At 34.5% G+C, this 24,184-nt stretch overlaps 1 protein-coding gene across 1 annotated transcript in view; it reads right to left on the minus strand.

Moving 5' to 3' along the window:
• Positions 1-24,184, minus strand: part of Malrd1 (MAM and LDL receptor class A domain containing 1) — a 686,047-nt gene that overhangs the window by 549,659 nt on the left and 112,204 nt on the right. Inside the window, exons 12-14 of the mRNA XM_047521295.1 lie at positions 20,759-20,856; positions 12,406-12,579; positions 5,124-5,244 (exon numbers count right to left, since the gene is read on the minus strand). Coding sequence (XP_047377251.1) covers positions 5,124-5,244; positions 12,406-12,579; positions 20,759-20,856 — 393 coding nt within the window. The remainder of the gene's footprint in view (positions 1-5,123; positions 5,245-12,405; positions 12,580-20,758; positions 20,857-24,184) is intronic.

Genomic DNA, 24,184 nt, shown 5'->3' on the forward strand with positions numbered 1-24,184 from the left:
TCCCCATTTCCTCTTCTCTAGCCTCATAACTGCTGTTCTATTCTTCCCTCCCTCTCTCTCTCTCTCTCTCTCTCTCATATATATATGACTATAAAAGTTAGATAAGGAAGATCATGCAATACTTTTCTTTCAGTCTGGCTTATTTCACTTAGTACAATATCTGCCAGTTCCATTTGCATTATAGGATGAATAATATTCTATTTCATACTCACACACCCCACAATTTATCAATTTATCTGTTAATGGATACTTAGGTTATTTCCATATCTTGGTTATTATGAATAATGCCATAGAGAGTTGAGGATATAGTTATTTTTACAAGGTGATGATTCCATTTTCTTTGGGTATATACCCAGAAGAGAGATTGCTAGGTCTTAATTTCTTTAAGAACCTCCGTAAAATTTCCCCTAAAAAGGTCACCAATCTATCTTCTTACCAACATAGGGATAGGGGTTCCTTTTCTCACACCCTCACCAGCATTTGTTATCTCTTGATTTTTTGATGGAAATTACCCCAACAGGTATAGAGTGGTATTTTGTTGTAATTTTGATTTGCATTTCTGTGATGATTAATAATATTGAGTACTCTTTCATACATGTTTGGCCATTTTGTCTTCTTTGGAGAAATGTCTATCCGGGTCCCTTGCCCTGTTTTAATTGGGTTGTGTCTCTGCTATTGGGTTCAATGAGTTCTTCATAAATTTTGAATATCCACCCCTTTTTTAGGTATAGAGTTTACAAATATTTCTTTCCAAATCTGCTGGTTACTGTTTTATTTTGTTGGTTATTTTCTCTACAGTTACTGTCCTGTTAGTCCATATTATTGGATTAATCCACTAACCAGGTTTCACCTCTTATAATCATTTCACTTCTGAAAATTCTTGCACTATCTCACACGTGAGTTATGGGGGAACACCTTATATCTAAACCACAACAGAGTCTCTCCAACCCTGTGTTCCAGCACACCTCAGAAATATGTGTATGCTTCTCCACTGTTTTGACTGAACTTTTTCTTGGCTTTCATCTTGAGTAGGTATAATAAAAAAATATGATTCCTGTAAACTTTCCTCCTGCCTTTCTTCCTTGCATCCAATAGAATAGTTATTTAGGTGCTTTTGCAAAAACTAATCCACCACAGACACCCCTTTTTTTCTTATTTATTAAATTTTCAGGATGCTAAAATAACTTTAAAATTATTTAAGTAGAATGCAGAAAGAATGAATATTCTGCTCTTGAAAAGGAAAAATAAAAGAAGTCTTCAAAGATTTAACAATATAAAAAGCTAGGCATGATCTACAGCTTATGGCCATAAAACTATTTATTTATTGGGGAACTATTATCAAAAGACCATTCTTGAGAATTATGTAGTCCTCTGCTATGAATTACACTGAAATGGCAATTGTTTAGAATAAGAGTAAGTAGTACATTATCAAAAAAAAACTTCAGCAAAGGAGTATTTATAGTATATTCTCCTTTAAAATTTTATCTTATTATAAGAAAAATATAAGATTTACCCTCTTAAAAATTTTAAGTGTATAATACATTGTCATTGAATATAAGTACAGTATTCTACAGCAGATTTCTAGAACTTACTAATCTTGAATGTCTGAAACTTTATGCCTATTGATTACTAACATCATTCCCTCTTTCCACCAGTCCCTAATTACCTCCATTCTATTCTTCTATTCTATGAATTTTGACTATTTGAAATATTTCATCTAAGTGGTATTATGCAGCACTTGTCTTTCTGTGCCTAGATGTACTACATGCTTGTTCTTCCTGGGTTCTATCTTGCATTTATTTCAAATATTCTATTTTATATACACACCCAACAATTTATCAATTTATCTGTTGATGGATACTTAGGTTATTTCCATATCTTGGTTATTATGAATAATAACCAAGAGCAAAACTGAACTTTAAAGAGGTGCCTTTGTTCATTGGTCCTGGTTTAAGGCTCATCTGGCTTGCTCTCCTTGGCATTCTTCAGCTTGCATTTGCAACCTGTAGTTGTCTCTCTTCTGACTATCTTCATTAAACAACACTCATTTGAGTAGTATGTATTTACATTCAGAAAGTAAATATGTACACATAAATATCAGTTGGATGAGTTGGTGCTTTTGCTCATAATTGGCTTCACCAACTCTATTAGGGCACTCAGGTGTGAAAATCACAGACCTTGCTGGATGAAATACAGCTCATGTCCTCTTGTGATGCAAACCCAGCTTCAAACTGAGATGAAGAGGATAAAAATCATTCCTCCTCTTTCAACAAATAAGTAGAAGGCATAACTGTTTCACCAGCACTAGTTTTTAAATAGACTGATGGTGAATAAGCTTGATAAGAGGCCAAATCAGAGGACCACCTGCTGGTTTTATCATGTATGCCTTGCTTCCAGTATAAATATGAGGCCACTGCTCCAAAACAGATCAGAAGCCGTGAAGCCATCTGTATGCCAGGTAAGGGACATTTTTAACTTCCCCTTACCAGTCTCTAAATTCCAAAATGGAGATACTAAAATTACTTATTGGACATATTTGCAAAAAGAATAAGAGATTTTTCATTTGTGTAAAATCATTGATCTTTCAGAAATAATTTGGGCAATTTTGGTCTAATTACATTTACATTCTAACCAACTGATTTGGTGTTTGGAGTGACATACACATAAATGCATTCTGAGTTAATTTAGAAAGAGGTATCCATAAGAAAGATCAAGTCCTCTTAGAAATTGGCCAAAATTTGCTTTAGTTATCACTTAAAACTTTTACCCACACTGTGGCTTGTCAGAGCTCAGAAAATGATATATCTAACTACTTTGAATTCAAGGATATTGGGAGGGCCTCAGAAGCAAGGTCACTCTGACCTTTCCTTCCTTTTTGTGGGAGAGACATTATCTGACCACCTACATCAAACCTAAGCGTAAAAATACAAAGTTTCCCTAGGTCTTTGGGTTTTTCTTTCTGAAGGCTACTGTATCTCATAAAACTAATTAAATAAAATTTTTAGGCTTCTCTCATTAGCTTTCTATTGTTACAGGAGTGTAGGCTGTGATCCTTAGGGTGGGTGAGGAAACTTACCTATCACACCTGTCTGTTCCCCACAACTTCTTACACTCTTAAATGTCAACTTTAATGCCTTTCTATCATTCCAATTCTGATGATTTAGTATTTGATCAGAAAAAAGAAAATTTTTAGTTGAACCTAGAAACAAGGTAATGTAATTCTGATTGACACTTAAAAGCTCTTAAGTCCTTAAGCAAATCATGAAATCTGTTCCTTTGAATTCCCTGTATCTATCAAAGCCACGTCCAGGCACAGAACTTAGAAAGGTTTACTATGCATGTAGGACATACATTTTGAATAAAGTAAATGCATATTAACACAAGTTATCACAGAATTATATAACCTATAAAATAGAAGTTATCTTTAATAAAGGAACTTTAATTACAAATACTATTCGCTATAGCTAAACTTTGAAATCAACCTGCCCATCAATGTATGAATGGGTAAAGAAAATGTGGTATATATATATATATATATACATGTATATATATATATATATATATACATGTATATATATATATATATACATGTATATATATATATATATATGATGGAATACTATTCATTCATAAAAAAGAATGATACCCTATTTGCAGAAAAATGGATTGAACTGGAAGTCATTATGTTAAATGAACTAATTCAGATACAAAAAGACAAATACCATACGGTTATCCTCATATGTGGATGTTAAATATAGTTGATTGAAATATGTAATAAGGATTACTAGGGTCTGAGAAGGGTGAGGGTGAGGAGCCTAGAAGAGGGTTATATAATTAGTACCAAAATTTAAATTAGTAAATTCTGGTGTTCTACAGCACACTGGAGTGACTATCATTCACAATAAACTTATAAATTTTATGAATTACTAAAAGAGACTAGCTTGAAGTCTCCAAACACAAATTAATGATTAGGAGATAGAAACATTAATTGCCCTGATTTGATTAGCACATAGTATACATGTGGATTGAAATGCTGCAATGTGCCATGTAAATACAATTACAAGTTTTTTAGCAAAAATTCTTTAAAAAAAGGGAAGTGTTAACTATGCTGATTGGATCACTCTACACTGTATACATCTGTCAGATTTTACCATTGTCCCCTATAAATCTGTATAATAAAATTTTAAGAAGTAAATTTTTAAAAGATTCTCTAATCCAGTCTCAATCTAGAATTGTGTGCTCTGTGTCCTCAGCTCCTGTCAGCACATAACACTTCCACTCAGTAAGTAGGTTGTTAAAGGAAACATAACCGCAGAGAACATGACCTGCCTGATTTTCACATGCAAATATTTCTGCTTGTAGGGATTAAGAAAAATGAAGTGGGACAGCTTTCAGGCCACATTTTTATTAAGACCCAGGGGCAGAGATGGTCAGAAAGAAATATCAATTAGTGTTAGAACTACTAAGTCACTGGAGACACAGTGTACTCCCGGAATCTAAACAAAGAGTGCATTTCCAAAATATCTATGATGATTTTGGACCCATTTTCTTTAATGACAGTCTTTCTTTCCCTTAATTGAAATTCTCTGCAAAAAAAAATTAAGTCAAAGAATAAGCCAAACTCCATCTGCTACTTGAAAATACTACATTTTGAATGTAAACACACAATTTTAAGGTCAAGTTTTAAGATTTTGGCTGTCCCTAAGCCATGTTTTAAACACCTGGGGGATACTGAAATATGAATTTGATTACATGCTCATTTGAAATACAAAATAAAATTAATGGAGAAGTGAAACCTTATAGGAGAGTCTTTAAAACAGGAAAAATAATTATAATTCTTCATAATTTTTATAGTTAAGAATCTGTATGTGACAATTTTAGCTATAAGATTAGAATCTACATTCTTCTTTTTCTATACTATTGAAAGAGAGGCTTAAGCACTAGACAGTGATACACCATATTGCTATTTTATTTTTAAAAATTATATGTTTTAAGTGTCAAGGACATGCAATACACTATACAGCCTATACTATTATTAATGCTGATGTATTTAATATTTTCATATCATGAAGGCCTATTGAATTTCATGCTTGATATTTCAATGATCATAAGGAAAAACGTACCTTTGTTTCCTATGCTGCCCCCTGGGAGAGACTCATATGAAACTTCACATTCCTGGGATATACTGATGTCATCTATAGCAACAGAAGCATTTGATGACAAAACAGTGGCTTCTAAAATTAACTGTAAGTACAGAAAAAATAAAATTAGTAAAAATTCATCATGAAGGTAAAAACTTCCAATCATATTTCTTTGTAGAAGGGAATTCATTTGCCTTTATTCCATTTTCCAATCTAATTTTAGAAAATTGTTTTGACCAGAATATTTAAATTATAATTTTAACTAAGTCATAACTCCTTTGACAGCATCTTATATAACCTTAATATCTTAGGTAACCTTGTTTCAATTAAAAGTTGTAGCATTCATCACTAGTGAAGGACTCTCTTCCACTGGAGCCATTAAGAGCCATATGCATTTAAAATGAGCTCTTTGGGGTAATCAACTATGAGGGTTACAACTCAGTTTAATTGAGATAGGAATTCATTTGTAATGGTTCTGCTGGAGTCCTCTCATTTCCATCTCAGAATATTTAAATATGAGTATATATTATACATACATATATAGAAACATACTTAGTGTGGTAAAGCACACGATCAATAGCCACATACAGTGGTTAATTATATTCATTTGCTAAAGCACTCGGAGGCATCAATTTAAGTGCAATTTATTCTAACACTCTGAGTAATTACTGATATAATTTGTTTTCTTCCTCTTAATCACTCACATTATTATGTTGTTATTCTACCACAAAAGAAAGAAGGAAAAAGGGAATGGAGGAGGAAGGGAGAAAACCAGAACAAATTATTTCTGGAGCCTAAGGACTTGAGTGGCAGACCATCAGTCTAGACATAGCTATTTGGTACACCTCCATACTACCAATTTGCTTGTGTTGGGGTTCAGGAGATACTTCCCCAAAATACAGCACCATGGAGGTCACTCTGCCCTTCCCTTGCCTTTCTGTGGAAGAGCAGATCACAAAGGAAATCTATGATCACTTCCACTAAAAGCTGGTTATAAGACCTCCACATGAAAATAGTACTGTCCCACATCTGAAAGAGTGGAGTCCCACACAGAGAGGCCAAGAGAATTGAACAAATAGGCTTGCTATATTTATTATCATTAGTTCATACATTGTTTTTGTCCAAGCGTACTTTTTTGTAATTTCCCATTTATCATTGAACCTAAACATAAAAATAGAGTAAATTTTATGTGGGTCTTTATTTCTATAGGCCTATGTCAAGTAAAGCTTAATGTTTTGTTTTTCTCTTGCTACTCTGTCTCCCTTTATAGGGGTGTCAGCTATGATCCTTGTGAAGATAAGGAAAGGTATTGTTTTTCTTTCCTATAATTGACATAATATGTTAACAACTAACCTACATTGTAAGTACAGGAGTTAAGAATAAGACACTAAGAGAATCAAAGGAAAACACGCCATTGTTTCTACCAAGAATGTGAGACTGAGAAAATGGGGAAAAAATTTGGTGGAGAGGCAATACTAAGCCTCCGTTACAAGAGTAGCTGAGGACTTTTCCTCAAGGAACTGAGGTAACAGTCCAAGCAAAGGCAAGGAGATCTGAAAGTGCTGGGTAACTAATTGGGTATTATTGGGATGTAGGATTTTAAGAGGACATCCACATAATTGGATAATAGATTAAAAGGATCAATTGCATGAATTAGCACAGCCCAAGCAGAGACCAACATAACAGCATCTATTCAAAAGAGAAACAGCACAGGCTACAAACATTTCAGCCCACTTCCCAGATACTCAGAGGTATACACAAGAAAATCTGTGCATGGATGTTGGCTTCAATGCTGGCTTTGACAGCAAATGACTGGAAACAAAAGCAAATCCATAAATAAATGGTGACATAGACCATGGATACTATGCCCACTAAAAATAAAATACTGAAAGATTAAAATTTCATCATTAATTAAAATTATCAAGTTTTTAAAAGAGAAATGGCTCTTATGAATGTGTAACTGTAAATAATTATCATCTTGTGATTCCAAAATCATCTTGATTATTCCTACTTTTTCTTGCTTATTTTTCCAACCTGATCCTTTTGAGTTGTGACCAAAGGCAATTTCCTTTGGGAACTATAATATCAGTGAATAATAAGTGAGAAAGAGGTTGCTTGGAAGAGATGTTTCAACCATGGATGAAGAAAAAAATAAACACTTTATTTTATAAGATTTTCAAGGTAATTTGAGAATTTCAATTTCAAATTAAATGAAGCTGTTCCCTTCTAAATCTTTGATTTTTGTTTTATCCAATTATCTTACTCCCTAAAAGAGCAAAATGATTTCTTGCTTTCACAAACCACAACAACTCATAAATGTTTCACCAACAAGTGATTACATTTGTACATTTGCAAAACTGAGAGAAGCTTTCCTAGAAAAATATTCATCTAATATATTTATGTATCTTGTCTTATAAACGATCATGGAAATAAATATGAATCTAAGAGGAGAGAAATACAGAGAGAAGTAGACAGAAATTAGAATACAGTAATTTCTGAAAAATGATGTTATCAATGCAAACAACAGCCAACTTTTATTCAGCTCTTATTCAATACAAGGCAAATGCACTTCTTTTAATCTTGTGAAATGGTAGCATATTTGCATTACCATCATTTACTTATTTATTTGTTTGTCGGTTGGTTGGTTGGTTGGTACTGGGCATTTAAACCAGGGCTTATCACTGAACTACATCCCCAGTCTTTTTTTTTTTTTTTTAATTTTGAGACAGGGTCTTGCCAAGTTGCTTAGGGTCTCGCTAAGTTGCTGAGTCTGGCCTTGACCCTGTGGTCCTTCTGCCTCAACCTTCTGAGTCATTGGGATTACAGACATGTGCAACTGCATCCGGCTTGTCCTCATGTTAAAGTGAAAGAAAGAGAAGTTTAGAGAATAGAAGTAACTAATTGAAAGTCACATATCTATTAAGAAAAATATGTAACCTGAGCCAATAATGATTATGCTAATGACATATTGCATTTCTACAATAAAATAAAGAGATAACTGAATCTCAGGAGATACTGTGAAACAGAGCTACCTGGCAAAACAAGATTGAAGAAAACCTTAGACTAAGAAGGCTGAGGACATATCAACTTTACAGAAACTAGGTCAGCTTCTACTTTAGCATTATAAATCTTACCCTTCACTGAATCTTCAAATAATGTCAGGAAATTGTTATTGATTTATATCATTGACTCAAATAAAGAGTGAATATGGTATTAATAATCACTGTGGAAAAATTCAGAGTCATCTTGAGATGATATCTAAAATATGATATAATTGTGTTTAAATAGGAACTAGAAAAATGCAGACCAACTTGAATCAATGGGCTGTACTCAGAAAAAGTATCCCTTTAGATATTAAATGGGAGAAAGCAGGTGTGGTGGCATGCCTAGAATTCTGATTACTCTGGAGGCTGAGGTAGGAGGATCACAAGTTCGAGGCCAGCCTGGGCAAAATTAAAAAAAAAAAAATTAAATTAAATGACTGGGTATGTAGCTCTACAGCAAAATGCCTGACTAGAATATGTAAGATTCTGGGTTCAATTGCCAGTCCTGCAAAAGAAAAAAAAAAAAAATTGAGAACAGCAGTTAGGGAAAAAATAAAATGAGAATTAAATTAATATATTCATGTGAAAAGCTGAGGATAGCTAATGAGCAGATCAAGTTAAAACAGAACGGAAAGATTATTGACTATTTGACCCAAATTCTTCCAATAAAACTCATCCAGGTAATTGAGGGAATATCAAAATGTTAATGTAATGTTCTTACAGAAAAACCAGACTAATTCTTTGTCAGCAAGAAGAATAAATGTCCTACTGGGGGTACTTATTTCCTAAGAAACTCAAAAGCAATTTGTATTCTGTTATGGTCTACAATTGACATCAAAAGAACCACACTGAATCCGAATTTCATGGCTAAAGGGAACATAGAGGTCACAGAGTACAATGCCTTTCTTCTTTCCAATATTTGGATTGGATTGGATTACACTGTATAAATATATTCAGGGCTTAGTTACATTGAATTGATGGCTATACAATGACTAAGGTCACCCTTAAATGACGCAGCCCACTATCTTAAAGTGCCCAAATCCTCACCTTGTTCCAAGAAGACTAAATTTAAATATTTTAATATTTAAACCCTACATGGAATATTTGTAGGTATAATAGCATTTTCAGTTGTGTTCGACAAAAGACTGATGTAGAACTGCACCTCACTAGAATCCTCATGCACATTTTCATGCTTTTAAAAATACGTTTGAAAAAATTAGGTTAAAACCAACATAATATTAGCATTTGTTTTTCCCGCAGAGGACAAACAATGGGCTGGAAATTGACACAAAGAAGTCAAAAGCTACATTTATATACGCAAACATAACAGGTTGCCATTAGTTAATTCTGAGGTGGGAGTACATGTGCCTTCCTCTCTGTATTTAGTGCCAGTTTCAAATATTTAACATATGTACATCATGTTAATGTATTAAATACCATGTGTGTATTTCTGAATGTGTATATTCATGTAATGTATGTGTGTGTGTGTGTGTGTGTGTGTAAAATCTGGACTGTTTCATAAAAAATGCCAATGCATTTCCATAATTCCTTATCTAAAGAGTTTGTGGCCAAGTAGGTTTTGACATTTGTATACTTCAGAGTGGGCTGTTGATATAACAGTGCTAGTGTTTATTACATGATACCCTCAGGAAGACCGGGAATGACATTGTAATCAAACCCATGATTAAATAAACTGCTGAAAGACCTCATATTGATTTAGGTCAGGTTTCATTTTGCTTCTTGATTTGTTTTTCAAAAACTTATTGCTTTCCAAATTTAATTGTCGAAATTACTGACTAGAGATTGTAGACCTACAATGGTAAAATTTGATGATGAAATCTGAGGGAAATTTTTCTGGTGTATATTTTTTTTTACTTTTTTATAGTTTCTAAAACAAACACGTGCTGTAGAGGGTCACCTCCTAACAAGATTAAGAAAGGAGGAGGGTGGTCACAAAGGAAAACTCTACCTTCCCTGGAGTTAATTAAATGCGTGAAGCCCTGTGTGAACTCAGCATCAAAGCAGATTAGAGGGCAAAACCTACAGATGGAGCCGAGTTACCAGGAGGGAACTCAGAAAGGAGTAGCAGAGGACAGTACTGAGTCAGAAACCATAACAGTCTGCTTACAATGACACCACCTAGTAACAGCCTCCCACCAAACCACCGGCCATTCTACCTCCTAGTTAACACACCCTCCCATGATAAGGAATCATCTCAACTTGCAACATAAAGCAGAATCAAAACTCAAACCCCCCCAAACAAAGAAAATATTAAAGAGAAAAATCTACACTATGAGAAACTTCAATGATCATAGTGGGTCAATGGGAGCTTCCAGTGGCAAGCACTTCAACTCAGTGTTTCTCAAATGACTAGTCCTAGCCAATGACATTCTGCTTTCTTCTCTTGATAGAGCTCCTTTTTTTAAATTCTAACTAAATATAAACCTAAAGAAAACCATTTTATACAGAATATTATAGGAGGTCAGGGGTCCAATTGCTCTGATTTTTCCCATCAAGTCGCACAGGATGGAGACTGATATGGAGATGAGTACATGATCAACCTTTGCATCCAATGCTTCCCAATTAAAAGTTAACAAGGGTGGTCTCTCCATTGAATGTGGGAACCCAATCATACATTGATGTCTGAAGATGAGGGGAATCTGTATAGCTCCTTGGAGTGTAAAAACCTCTAATGACTAAGCTTACAAGAGTTCTGTCCAAGAATTTTTTTCCTTCAAATTGAAGGAAGAATACTAACATCTGTTAAGAACCTACTTGTCCCAGACAACATACAAGTAATTACCACAGAAACACTAAGAGCTGACTTGTGCAAGTTCACTCCATGCCAGTCTCTTCTATATGCATCTCACACACAAACCATTCAATCCTTATGGCAATTTTATGAAGTAGAGACGACTCATGAGCTGATGTCATTCCTCCTGATTCCATGGGAAGGAAATTCCCTGCAATTCCATGGGGAGGAAGTTCCCTGCAATGAAGTACTCCTTACTCTTTTGTTCTGGGCGGGGGGGGGGCTGGGGGGGTGGAGAGCAGATGTATGTGACTGGAGATGCTTGAGGAACACACTAGGCATGCTCCACTCACCCTCCTCTTCCACTCAACACTCCCCTTTGGGAGGCAGCCTCTATTCCTCCCTGCTAATGATAAAAGGCTTCCCCTAGAGGAAGAGTCCTATGTTTCTCTAGCAGAGTCTATTGCTCTCTGGGTAAATGTATTTATTGTAACATTAAGGATTATTTTATATATGTGGCTGCAGATTTTAAAGATTTAAAAATATTTTGAGATTCTGCACTAAAATATTTTTTTTTCAGTCTGACTTTTACATTTATCTTAATTGGTCCAGAAATGAGAACCAGATGAGATAGGTTACTTATCAGGGACCCTAAAACCCCAGTAGTCATGCTCCCAGCCCACAGTGATAAAACGACAGAGGGTTTAAGAAACTTCCCAGTGATCATACACCAGGGCCTGAACACCAGACTCCAGAGCGCATGTGCCAAGCCAACATTTTAACTACACTCTCTTTAATACTCAGACTCCCCTGAGTGTTGCTTTTATCACCACTGTGGTTCTCAGAGATTAGGTAATAGAAGGCTCGAAGATAATATTTGAACATAGACTAAAAAGCTGGAGCAGAGACTGGAACATGAATCCCCTCACTCCAAAGGTAGTGTGCTTTCCAGTATGTTCCATCATGTGATCTACTTTCTAAAACTGCTCTTTTCAAATATCATCTGGAAGTGCTCATATCCAGGAGGACAGAAACTGGAGCAGCCCTTTAATAAGCTACGGTGGTCTTCTTTTATTATCAACCAAGAAAATCTCATCAAAGGCTGATCAAAATCCTCAATGTTAATGGACAATAGAAAATGAGGTAATAGGATTAAAATGTGAGAACAGTTCAAGTAATATTTTTTCCCACTACTCTCTATAATCCACCATCTCCACTTAGAAAAAAAAAAATTCTTTTAACTTACTCTTTTTATGGCATTCTATTTAATGCCTCTCTCCATTTTTGTTACTTTCCACACATACGTCTTGAACACTTAAATAAAAAAATGGTCTATTTATCCCTGATCATGAATAGGCTTGCTTTATGAATATTCAATAAATTCATGGGAAACATATGCTATGCTATTGTCAGACAGAGTAACATTAAGTATCTTTAGCTGAGTTGTATTAATTTCTTAAGTGCTTACCTGAAAAGGCAGACTAGATTCTCCAGTTTTTGCATAGAGATCGATTTTTGCTTGGCTCCACTGAGATTCAGAGAATCCGATTACTTCACCTTGCTTTTGCAAATTTCCGTCTAGCGATGTTCTTGTAAAGACCGAGAGATGTGAATGCTCAGATAAATGATACCAAAACCGTACCTGTTGAAAAATGTTTTGGATGATATAAATATTTCATTTACCTACCTCTTATAGTTTTTCTATAATTTAAAACAGCCCCAAAAATAATCATTTTTTCAGTTCTTCCTTCCTCCAAGTGTTCAACCCCAGAAAATGTTATTCTTTACATTCCTCCCTTAAGAAAAGACTGAAGGCATCTACACTATTATTTTTTAACACATTCCAGAGACACAGGTCTGCAGACATGTAAATACATGTCCACATAGTCATAGGTAGCACCATGTTGCTTCCAATGAAGTTTCCCAGGATCCTTCTCTCTTGCCTCTTATAAATTTGATAGGAATGCATCATGATTCAAAGTTACAAAATCAGGTGTTACTATACATTCTTTTTGCTGTTTGAAACACCAAACCAAGAAAAAGTTTCCTTGGAAAATTGCTTCCTCAGGAATCAATTGTACTGAACACTTTTCATTAATTTCTTCTCTGTTGTGACATTATCCAGCAACTTGGGAGTTCACAGGATACTGTTGGTCAATAATTCAAGCAAAGTAAGAAAACATTCTTTGTGAGACCAGCAAGTCTGATCATTTCACTTCCTCCTCACCATCGATGATGACATAATCTAGAGGTTTGACAGCTGAGCTTCATAATGAAGAAAGTGGGGAGGATCATGCCTACTGCTGACAATAGCTCTAATGCAGAATTCAGCACTCACTTATTCTACCAATATTTACTGAGCACTTTCTAAGTGCCTGGTAATATGCCAGGGAACAATGAATTGCCTCAAATTCAACTGGATGTTGGATGATTCACTCTAAAACATGTCAACAAGACTTCCATGAAACCAAGTTCAGATACACTGCATCAATTTCCTCTTCTTCTCACTGTCACTTATAGTCCAAATTCTGCTATTTGGAATGTAAATCAAAATTCAAAGACAAAGCTCCTCAGAAAGGATCCTTATCATTGGCTTCAAAATGACTCTTTTTCAGTTTCATTACATTTTAAATTCCTTTTTTCCCTTCGTCATATGCTTTTCTCCTGTTATATGGACAGATATCAGTGTATTAGATGATGCAATTTATTTCATTGTTAGGATCCATTTCAGTGATGAAAGCTGACAAAATGTTTCCAATGTTCTTCTTTGTCAGTTCAAAATCAGCATTCTATGCTCCAAGGATTTTTTCAATGTCTACTTAATTGCCAGCACCTAGTCAAAAATTCCTTCTGACTGTCTATGTCATTTTAGATTTTATTACCATGCTCACCTAAATTCAGATCTTGACAGGTAAATTATAAATGTAAAGCCAAATGGAAGTGTTTAACTGAATACCATGGAAAAAGAGGATGCATGCTCCCCAATTGCAATTAAATTTTAGATCCCTGCTGAAAGTTTCACATTTTCCCAGCTTATAGATATGCAAAACGGAACTTTAAACCTAGTTGTGCAAGAGATGTGCATGCCCCGTCAGGATTTTGAGCTGTCAAACTGTCACTCAATACCTCACCAGTGTGAAGTTATTTTAATAGTGTACTAAGTATAAATGCCAATGGGATCCACAGTCAACAGGAGAAGAGCTTAGAACTTATATTTAATTTACTCTTCTAACAGATTTGCATTGTAGAGAGTTAAAGTCTTTAGCTTATTATACACCAAGAAATCTCCCATAATCTTTTCAAATTTAATAGTGTTAAAGGGTGAAATCACTGAACAAAAGTTATTATAGCTATGATTTCACCTACATATTCATGAAGCATGCAAACTCTGTGAATCTTAGTCTAATTCACACTAATAGTAGGGAAGCAGACCAGAGACTCCCACCCAGAAGACTCTTACTATAATTAAGTACAAACCCCCACTATATTTGTAACATGTAAGTTTCTCTTCTTGATAGTAAAGCTGTTTACAGAGGGTATCAGCAAAAACTTCTGCAGAGGGCATTGTGACTTGTAGTTTCCTCTTTTTTGTAAGTGCCAGGTTTTAAGAAAAAAAAAAAAAAACAACTTGTGAAACCTCTTTCCAGTTTAAAAAAAACTGGAACAAAAAGCACTTGTCATCTTGTCATGTAAACCTTCAAACCCCTCTTCCCACGGGGTATAAAGTTCAAAGAGTTTCCAGATTGGAGTTCCAGAGAATTTACAGGCAATAGTACCTCTGGACCCTGCAACCAATAAATGGGGTTTCCTGAAAATTCCTCAGGTGTTCAGCCTCTTCTGTCCTACATAATTAGGACTCTAAATCATAAACTCAAAATCATGGTCATTTTAATTTCCTTATAAAACATATTAAGGGAATTTGTAATTGCTAGATAGTCTATTAATATGTATTTAAGAAGGAAGAAGAAAGGAATAAGTGGACTTTTAGTATTGCTTCTTGAGTAAATATCTATAAACAGAGAACAAATCCACTCAATGTCAGAGAATGCATAAAGCATCAGGTGTCCTTAGAAACCCCGGAGTCTTTGGAGGAAAAAATAAATAAAAGCAAAGGAGTTCAGTAGATTAGACAACAGGGGATGAAGGGAAGGGTGAGAGGATAGGAAAAGGAAAGATGGTGGTTTGAATCTGATATAACTTCCCTATGTACATATATGAACACACCACAGTGAATTTCAACACAAGACTGGGTCCTAATTAGAATAAGATACATTTCATGCTTGTACAAATATATCAAAATAGATCCTAATGTCATGTATAAGCAAAAGGAACAAATAAAAATAAAAATGATAAACAATTAGAAAAGGGACACTTAAATATAATGAGTAGAATGGAAAAGGCACAGAAAAATAGGGCTATTTAAATGTAAATTGATTTAAATTATATAAAATGAAAAATTTCATTTCTCAATTATATTAATCACATCTTAAGTGCTAAGTATAGTGAGTAGTTAGTGATTGCCACATGGAACATAACAAAAGAAGTTCCCATTATCATATAACATGGTATTAAACAGAACTATATAGCATGTAAATTAAAATTGAGCCAACCATTCAAAATGTGTTTACTACTTATAATTTAGAAAGGAAATTTTTTTCTAGGTCCATCAAAAAGCAGTCACATCAATGTTTATAGTAGCTCAATTCACAATAGCCAAACTATGGAACCAACCAAGATGCCCTTCAAAAGATGAATGGATTAAAAAAATGTGGCATATATACCCAGTGGAATATCACTCAGTCTTAAAGAATGAAATTATGGCATTTGTAGGTAAATGGATGGAGCTAGAGAATATCATGCTAAGTAGAATAAGCCATTCCCAAAAAAACCAAAGGCCAAGTGTTTTCTCTGATATGCAGATGCTAATTCACAATAAGGGTTGGGGGACTAAGGAAGAATAGAGGTATATTGGATTAGGTAGAGATATGTGAAGAAGGTGCAGGGATATAGGGTTAGGAAGAGTAGTAGAATAAATCGGACATTATTACCCTGTGTACTTATGTTTACACCACCAGTGTGATTCTACATCATGTACAACCAGAAGAATGAGAAATCATACTCCATTTATGTATGAGGTATCAAAATGCATTCTACTGTCATGTATAATTAATGAATTTTTAAAAAGCAGTTTTAAAATGTTAATAAAAAAATACCCAATTTTATCTTAGGTTTTCACTACAGTTTACACATTTTATATGCATTGTGCCTACTTAACACCCTGAATCAATGTATTCAAAGGACTGTCATGTGGTCAAAAGACTCCCAACAAAGAAGGGTCCTTAAATTAAAAATCAGAAGCTCAAATTATTTTATTCTCTTTAATTGAATTCTGATTTTATTTGTACAAAGACAGAAAGAAAGAAAGTCAAATATCAAGACAGTTAGGAAGAAAAAATTCATTTTACTCTGGGAGGGTCCATCCTCACAGGTGACTTTACCAGTCACTGAACACAGTAAGTGCCTTGGAGTGTCATATTCTCAGACGACTGTTGTTTGGTCAGAGGATAGCCCCTCCCACAAAGCAGTCCTAAGGTTCTTCCATATTTGCTTCTGTGAAAGATGCCCCAGGATATTAGAGGTTTTCAAAGATTTCTTTCCTATTTCTCTACTTTCTTTTTCATTCCATTTTGATCTGCCTCCAAGCAAAATTCGCCTCCTCAAATCTAATGCCTTTCCCTCACCTTTCCTATAACCTTTGTCCAATGGCCTCCGCATCTCAGAACTCTAGAAACAGATCATCACATATTACTCTTCATAGTTTTCCAAACCCTCAGTCACAGCACTGTCCCTGGATCACAATGCACCTAGGTCTCGCTTGGTCTGATTTTTGCTATCTCTGAACTATCTTTCAAGAATCTTAATAGTAAGAAGATCTAAAAGAACAAGAAGAACAATCAACAAAAAAGTCAAAAGAAAACAAAGATTCCTGTGGGCTCCTAAAAATTTAACTGGAAATCAGTTCATGTGGGAAGGGAGATCAGCATCCCTCGGGAACCCCTGCCTCTTGTTAGGACTGTCAGGTGTTTAGGTTGTCGCTGTGTTCCTGGCACTGAAGACTAGGGATAGCACAGAACAGCTGAGGAAGCTTCCTATGATGAACCAGAGCTAGAATTTACATTGCTATCATTCTGAGCACTAAAAGAGGTCTTGGAGAATTATTTTTGATTTTGGAATTTTTTTTAACTTCCTTGAATTTGAACCACTTGAGCTCCTCCCTGCATTGGCTGCTGGGAAATTTAGAGTCATGTGTTTCCTGGTCCCAGTAAACTTTGAGAACCCACCCACCTCTCGCATCATTTATCTTTGTCCTGATTTCCTAATACACATTTATATGAATTTTTTATTTTGCAGAAGTATTAAAATAAATTCAAAACAAGTTGTATAATTAAAAACCAAAAGGAATGACGTTTGTACAGGCAGATTGACAAAGGCATTTGGCCCAATGAAACTGAATGAAAAGACAAAGATACAATTTTTTTCTAATTTTAGGTTTTCATTTTTTTCACACCATGGTCTATTTTTATGTAATTTTATTTATTTATATTTATTTTATTTTGTTTTTATTTTTACAGACTGCATTTTGATATGTTGTACATAAATGGGGTACAACTTTTTATTTCTATGGTTGTACACCATGTAGATTCACATCATTCGTGAAATCATACATGTACATAGGGTGGTAATGTTCGTCTCAGTCCACCATCTTTCATACCCCCCCTCCCTCCCCCTCTCATTTCCTCTACTTAATCTAAAGTTCCTCCATTCTTCTCTTACTCTCCACCCCCACCCCCATTATGTATCTTTAAGGTGGGCTTTTCATTTAGAAATCATTCCCTCATGTTTTAGATTCCAATAGCATTTTGTAATAAGTGATATTGTTAGCATCTAATCTGCTTCTCTTGAGGAAAACGAATTTGTATTTGCTGCATTTACTATTATATGTAAGATAAAGAACAATTAGAAGAGGTCTGCTTTCATTGGCATCTACTAGTCACATGTGTATGATGTGAGAAAGAGTATTACATCATATCAAGACAGTTTGCTATGTTCATATACTAAAGCTCATTTACAAATTGAAAAAGAAAACCCAAAGGGAAAACAATAAGCTTACAAACTAACGTTGAAAGCAAAAGCTTCATGTTATCTATCTTCTTATATTTAATTCTAAAAGTAAATTGTATTTTTGTACAGCAACATAAATATGAAGAGTCAAAAAATAGTAAAGTTCACATTCATCCCCATCCTAGTTGTAATTCCTAGTCAACTATAAACAATAACTTCATTTCAAGATTAATAAGAAATAGTAACGTCTGTTTCCCACATTTTATTTGTCCTATCTCCCATTTCAGTGAAAACAAAAAAATGCCAAGTTTCCACCAGTGGCCAAAGTGACTTTGAAGCTGTTAAATTACAGTCCACATCTTGAACAATGATTAGTTTCAGGAACAATTGTGCATGTTCATGCCATGTGTTGGCTCTATACTAAGTACGAGGTAATTCAAGCAAAATGACCTTAAAAGTGTGCTGTTAGGAAACGCAACTCAGAAGAAAACTCATGTTCCTTTAAAGTCCTTTCAGAAAATACCCTTAACTGTATTAGTCTGATATGATGGCATAGTAGGAAAAAAATCACATAATTTCATAAAATGAAGGCTTTAATCACATCAAAGGGCCTAACTCAGATTATCTCACTGCTTTTCTTTATCATTTTATAATAAGAACATTTGTTCCATGAAAACAACCATTATCAATATGTTCCAAATTGGAGGCTTAGCTGCATTTGCCAATTATCCAAAAATGGTAAGACTTTGGTTTCCTTATTCTGTAACTTTATGAAAGAAAGTGCCACATGTTACCATGAACTTATAAAAAGATCATATATGCTGTGGAGAAGTCCTTTGAGGGAAACATTAGCTATGTGTATCTGACTGCAAGTAGCTTCCCCTAACAGGTGTACTACTACTTCCTAAGCTGGAGAGTATGATGTCATCCCAGTATGCCTTCAACTCAAAGATTACTAAAATTCAAGTAGATACTGACAAAAGGGATAAACAAATATTTCTCTGGAAGTCTGTGTTAGCTCCTTGATATATTCTCAGTTTTTAAAATATAAGTTAAACTATTCAGTCAGAATCTAAAGCCTGTGGAGATTAAAGCTTTGGCAGAAGATAAGCTATCAAACATCTAAACTGTCCTGAACATTTTCACTGAGCTCCCATCTAAGGAGATTCCACAACAAGGCTACACATTTGAGCAAAAATAAAGCAAAGTGTCTTCAAGTGGAAATGATGACAAATGGAACATCCATCCCAATAATCATAAATTAGTAGCCATCAGCAAGTACACAGGGATCATCTTCAAAAAGAAAGAAACATATATATTTTTTTCAGTGATGTTCAGTAAGTTAAAGGAATTTCTAATAAGCGTTTAATGTTTGTTTCCCAATATATATAAAGCAGACCAAATTAACACATTTTATTCCTTTGCATTCAATGTCTTTTATGTATACAACTCAGTGGATGACCTTTAAGTTAAGTTAGCCTGTAAAGTACTTTTTAAAGCACTAAGTGCTTCTGGGTTCTTTTAAAAAATCTATATCTTTCTATTACACAGGATTTAATTAAAATAAAGTTGGGAACAGGTAGAGGGCATTCAGATGAGGTGGAAATCAAGACAGGCAGTTGTTTTATTTCTTATTCCCACACAGAAATTGAGGGAAAGACAAAGAAAAAAAAAGAAAGAAAAGGACAACCTATTAAGAGCTCTGAACACTCCCATTCAGACTTACACTAATTTGAACATATAATTAGGTTTATAACTCTAAATGATATGTAATTTATCATCAGGAATGCCTGCATCAACTTTTGTAACACTACATTTATACACAATGAGTTCCGTGTGCTGAAGTATTGATCTCTTCATTATTTTCTGATAAGTAAAGACAAATAGATAAACTGAAATCCTAAAACATAAAGACATGTTGGAACTCTTAAAAGGACTGAAAAGAAAGCAGGCTGAACAGGAACATATGATTTAGGTGTAAGGTTTGTGGAAAGTAAAGAAGTCACATTCAGTGAATACCTACTATGAACTCAGTATTTTGATCATGTTTTAATTCTCACAACCACATGAAGGAGACAGACCCATGGTTTTTGCTCCCAGTATAGAAACTGGGCCTCAAAGAGGGTACACAATTTATGTATCAAAATTAGTAAGGAGAAAAACTGAGACATGAATCCTTGCTGATTCCAAAGCCCTGCTTTATTCTGTATTGTGCTATTGAAATAAAATATTTTAAAGCTTGGTGTGTGTTTATCTGGCATCAGAGGATGAACTGAAAAATAAAATTTCAGTAAATGCAATTATTTTTCCTGAGCACATTTATCTTTTTGCATTCTTTCACCTTACTTTCCACAAGCACTTATTTAACTGATTTTGTGTACTCAATTCATATTGTTGGGTAAAAGAGCAGATCTTGGCAATGTGTATCCATTTCTAGATTCTGGAAAGATCCATGTGAAAAGTATATAAAAATGGCCAAAAGTTTCTTTAAAACCCACCACCCCTTACCAAATGGTGCAGGGTTATATATTGCAAACGGTCTTTTGCATGGCATTTTGTGCTGAGATAGCTTATATAGTTTTTCTCAATTCATCAGGAAAATGGTATTAAAGCATGGCAGACATTTACTAGCAGAGTAACCCAAACTTATTGGTTCACAACCACAGAATAGCCATTGGAAGCTCAGAAGAATGGATTACCTGACATGGAGTAGAGGCAGTGAGCAATTTTGTGAGGACAGGACTTCCAAGCTTCGCCACCCCAGGGGATTGATGTGCCCCCAAATAAATAAATGATCCTGTAAAAACAAATGTAGTCATATGGATACAAGTTCTGTTGTATAAGTCAAACTTCTTTACTCATGTTTCTTATCCTTGCACATATTCAACTATCAATCAGATAAAGAAACTTACACTTTTACTTATTTACCCTTTAGCTCTGTGGATAACCAAAAGCATTTTCAGAAGTACAACATTAAATATCTAAAATAAAATTTGATTGATTAAAAAGAAGCTCTTGATCCAAATCACCTAAACAAACAATTTTCTTGCTTTAACTCACATCATAGAGTTTGAAATTAAATTAAGTGAAGCCTCTAAACTTACAATTATATATTCAAAATGCCCTTATAAAATTCCCACAAGAGTTTCATTTTTAAGTTTCTTCACAGGGTACTGAAGGATCTGAGCCTATGGAATGAGTCTGGTTTCTCCTGGGGCTTACATATTTGACATTGTTGTCTGTGCTAGAGGGGATGAAAGTTTAATTAAAGATCTAATCTGAACATTAACAAAATAACTGCTTTTAGATTTTAACTACAGAGGATGTGCTCATGGCAAATGTACAGGAGGATAACATCTCTTTGCAGCTCAAAAGATCACACATCCTGAGCTGTTGTCAGGAGTAGCTTCATTGAATATTGAAACCTTACAAGGAAGGCTATGCCAAACAGTGTCAAGGTCTGATCCTGCCCTTTGATAATCACAAAGTGATGGGCAACTTGAAAAAGAAAGCAAGTATTTTGACTGAAAAAATACCACATTCAGTGATTTTCTTGAATGTGGATCAGTGCTGACTAAACAAAAAGGAAGGTTTTCAAAATTAAAATGCATTATTTTATAGATCCCTTCACACATTTTACCAAACAACCAAGGGTAACAATATCCACATCTGCCTTGACCTCACTTTTTGAAAAGCATGTACCCCTTTTAATGCAATGGCCTGCAAGTTATACCACACAACCCTCAGAAAGTTAGAAATCAGTCTTTTTAGTGAATATAATGCAAAAATAAGAAACAAACATTACTCTATAACATAAGGAAATAAAATAAAAACAACCCAATGAAGTTTTGCTTAGGAACGGCAAGAGTAGTTTACTATTTGGAAAATCAATTTACATTGCAGAAATGTCCATCTGATGATCATGTGATAATGACAACAGAAGCTGAAAAAAGCACTTGACAATTTTAACTTACAATCATTATATTTTTTTAAATGTAGAACATCATGAGTGAAAGACACATTCTTATCTAACAGAAACAACAATTTTTCAGCAAACATGGCACTTAAGGTTGAACTATTGACAGCTTTTCCCCTGAGATAGGAACAAGACAAGTCGAGCAGCCATCAGCAGTTTTACTCAGCAATTTCCCAGAGGCCTTATCCAGAGAGTGACAGAAAACAGAAAAGAGAAAAAATAGATAAATACAAACACACACATTCATGGTTTAAGATGTAGAAAGAAAATAAAATTGTCTTTATTAGTAGATAAAATAATTGTGAACCTAGAAAATAAAAAAATACACTCTTAGCTATAACAAATAAAATTATCAAGGCCATTGGATACGAGGTCAATATTTTAAAATGTAATTGAATTTGCTATATACCAAGCACAAAGAAAAACATGATTTTAAAAAGGGTCATTTATAATAGCTGCAAAAAACTAGGAAAACATAGCAAAATATTTTCAAAACTTCTACTCTAAAAGTTATAAAATATTACTAGAGATCAAGTAATTAAAAAAACTGGAAACCTTAAGATTCTTTTTCAATGAAATATAAGTAATGGTTACATAGAAGAAATCATTTTATAACCACAAACTGGAAACTATTTTTAAAGAATTGCAATTATTAAAATAATTTTTTTAAAAAAATTAAATTAATTAAAATTTTTAAAGAATTGCAAGTATTAAAATTTGGGGAGAATCTATCAATATTTATTAAAAGTATACATACATATCTTGCTTTAAAAATACAGAAGCCTCATTCCTAGCTACCTACTGCATCAAATTAAAATCATTCTAAGTAAGGCAAAGGGTACAAGAACAAATTTTTCAGCATTGTCATGATATTTATGTCACTGGATGACTACAGTCATTATGCATATCCAGGTTAAAGAAATTAAGCAAATATCATGAATTAGGCTGCTTCTACTTCCAGAGAAGACTAAGTATCATGGACCAGATTTAACCTTCTGATTTCAATTAGGAAAAAAAAATTTTTTTCAGAAACAGATATAAAATAATGATTTTCAAACAGGGAGAAACAAATGTGCCAAGGCACATGGTCGCAAATAGTCTTCCCAGCTCCCTGCCTAGATGGAGTGTCCAGGCTGCTATGAAGGGAGGGGGACATAGGAGAAGCGTGTGGTCTCTCTGAGTTGAAAAGATGGTGTTGGTTCAGTGGGGAGACCCTAGGAGCTGGAGTTCCTAACAGAGTGCAGTTCCCCTATTCAGATTCTGGAGCTCTCTCCTTCCAAGCCGCAAACAGAGCAAGCTCCAGGGATCTGCTGAAATCTCCCCAAATCAGCACCTGAATATTGACCAGTCCTTGGATGAGAGAAAACTACCTGAGGCTGAGGGGAAAATACACTGAAAGGGGCAGATGTTACAAGACATCACCACGGGCCAGAAACAGGATTCCCACACCAACTGGAGTGAAAAATTATACATGGGTATCAGATAGCGTGCTCAAGCCAAATGAGTAAGCCAAAAACACATGTGTGAAAGCTATAGTGTTTTTACTCATCTTCACCAATATTGGAACAATCCAAATGCCTTTCCACAGTTAAGTGGATACATGAACAGTGGTCCATTCACACAACTCAATGCTACTCAAAGATACAAAGGAAGAAACAATTACTGTATTCAACAACAGTTGATTATGTCCCCAATCAAAAACCTCAAATCAATTATACTAATTGAAAGAAGCCAGATTCAGGAGGCTACATACTGTCTGATCCATTTACATGCCCCCAGGAACAGGCAATCTCTCAGGGACAGAATTCTTGTCAGCTGGTGTCAGTGGCTGGGTGTGGAGAGGTGTTCACCACAAAGTGACAGGAGAAATGGGTGGGATGAAACCATTTTGATTCTTATGGTGGTTACACGATTGTCTATATTTGTTAAAACTCAGTGAACAGTACACTAAAAAGGTTGAATTTCACTGTATTAAATTATTCTTTAACATATAAAATGAAAAATATAAATTATACTTGATGATTTGGAGGAAATACCATGAGTTATATTTAGAAACAAGATAGGGACACTATTAATAATACTTCAAATTTTTGTAAAAAAACACAAAAATACTTATGATTTCAAATATGTACATATCTATCAAGAGTAA

Source organism: Sciurus carolinensis, chromosome 12 (genome assembly GCF_902686445.1).
Source record: "Sciurus carolinensis chromosome 12, mSciCar1.2, whole genome shotgun sequence".
Lineage (NCBI taxonomy): Eukaryota > Metazoa > Chordata > Mammalia > Rodentia > Sciuridae > Sciurus > Sciurus carolinensis.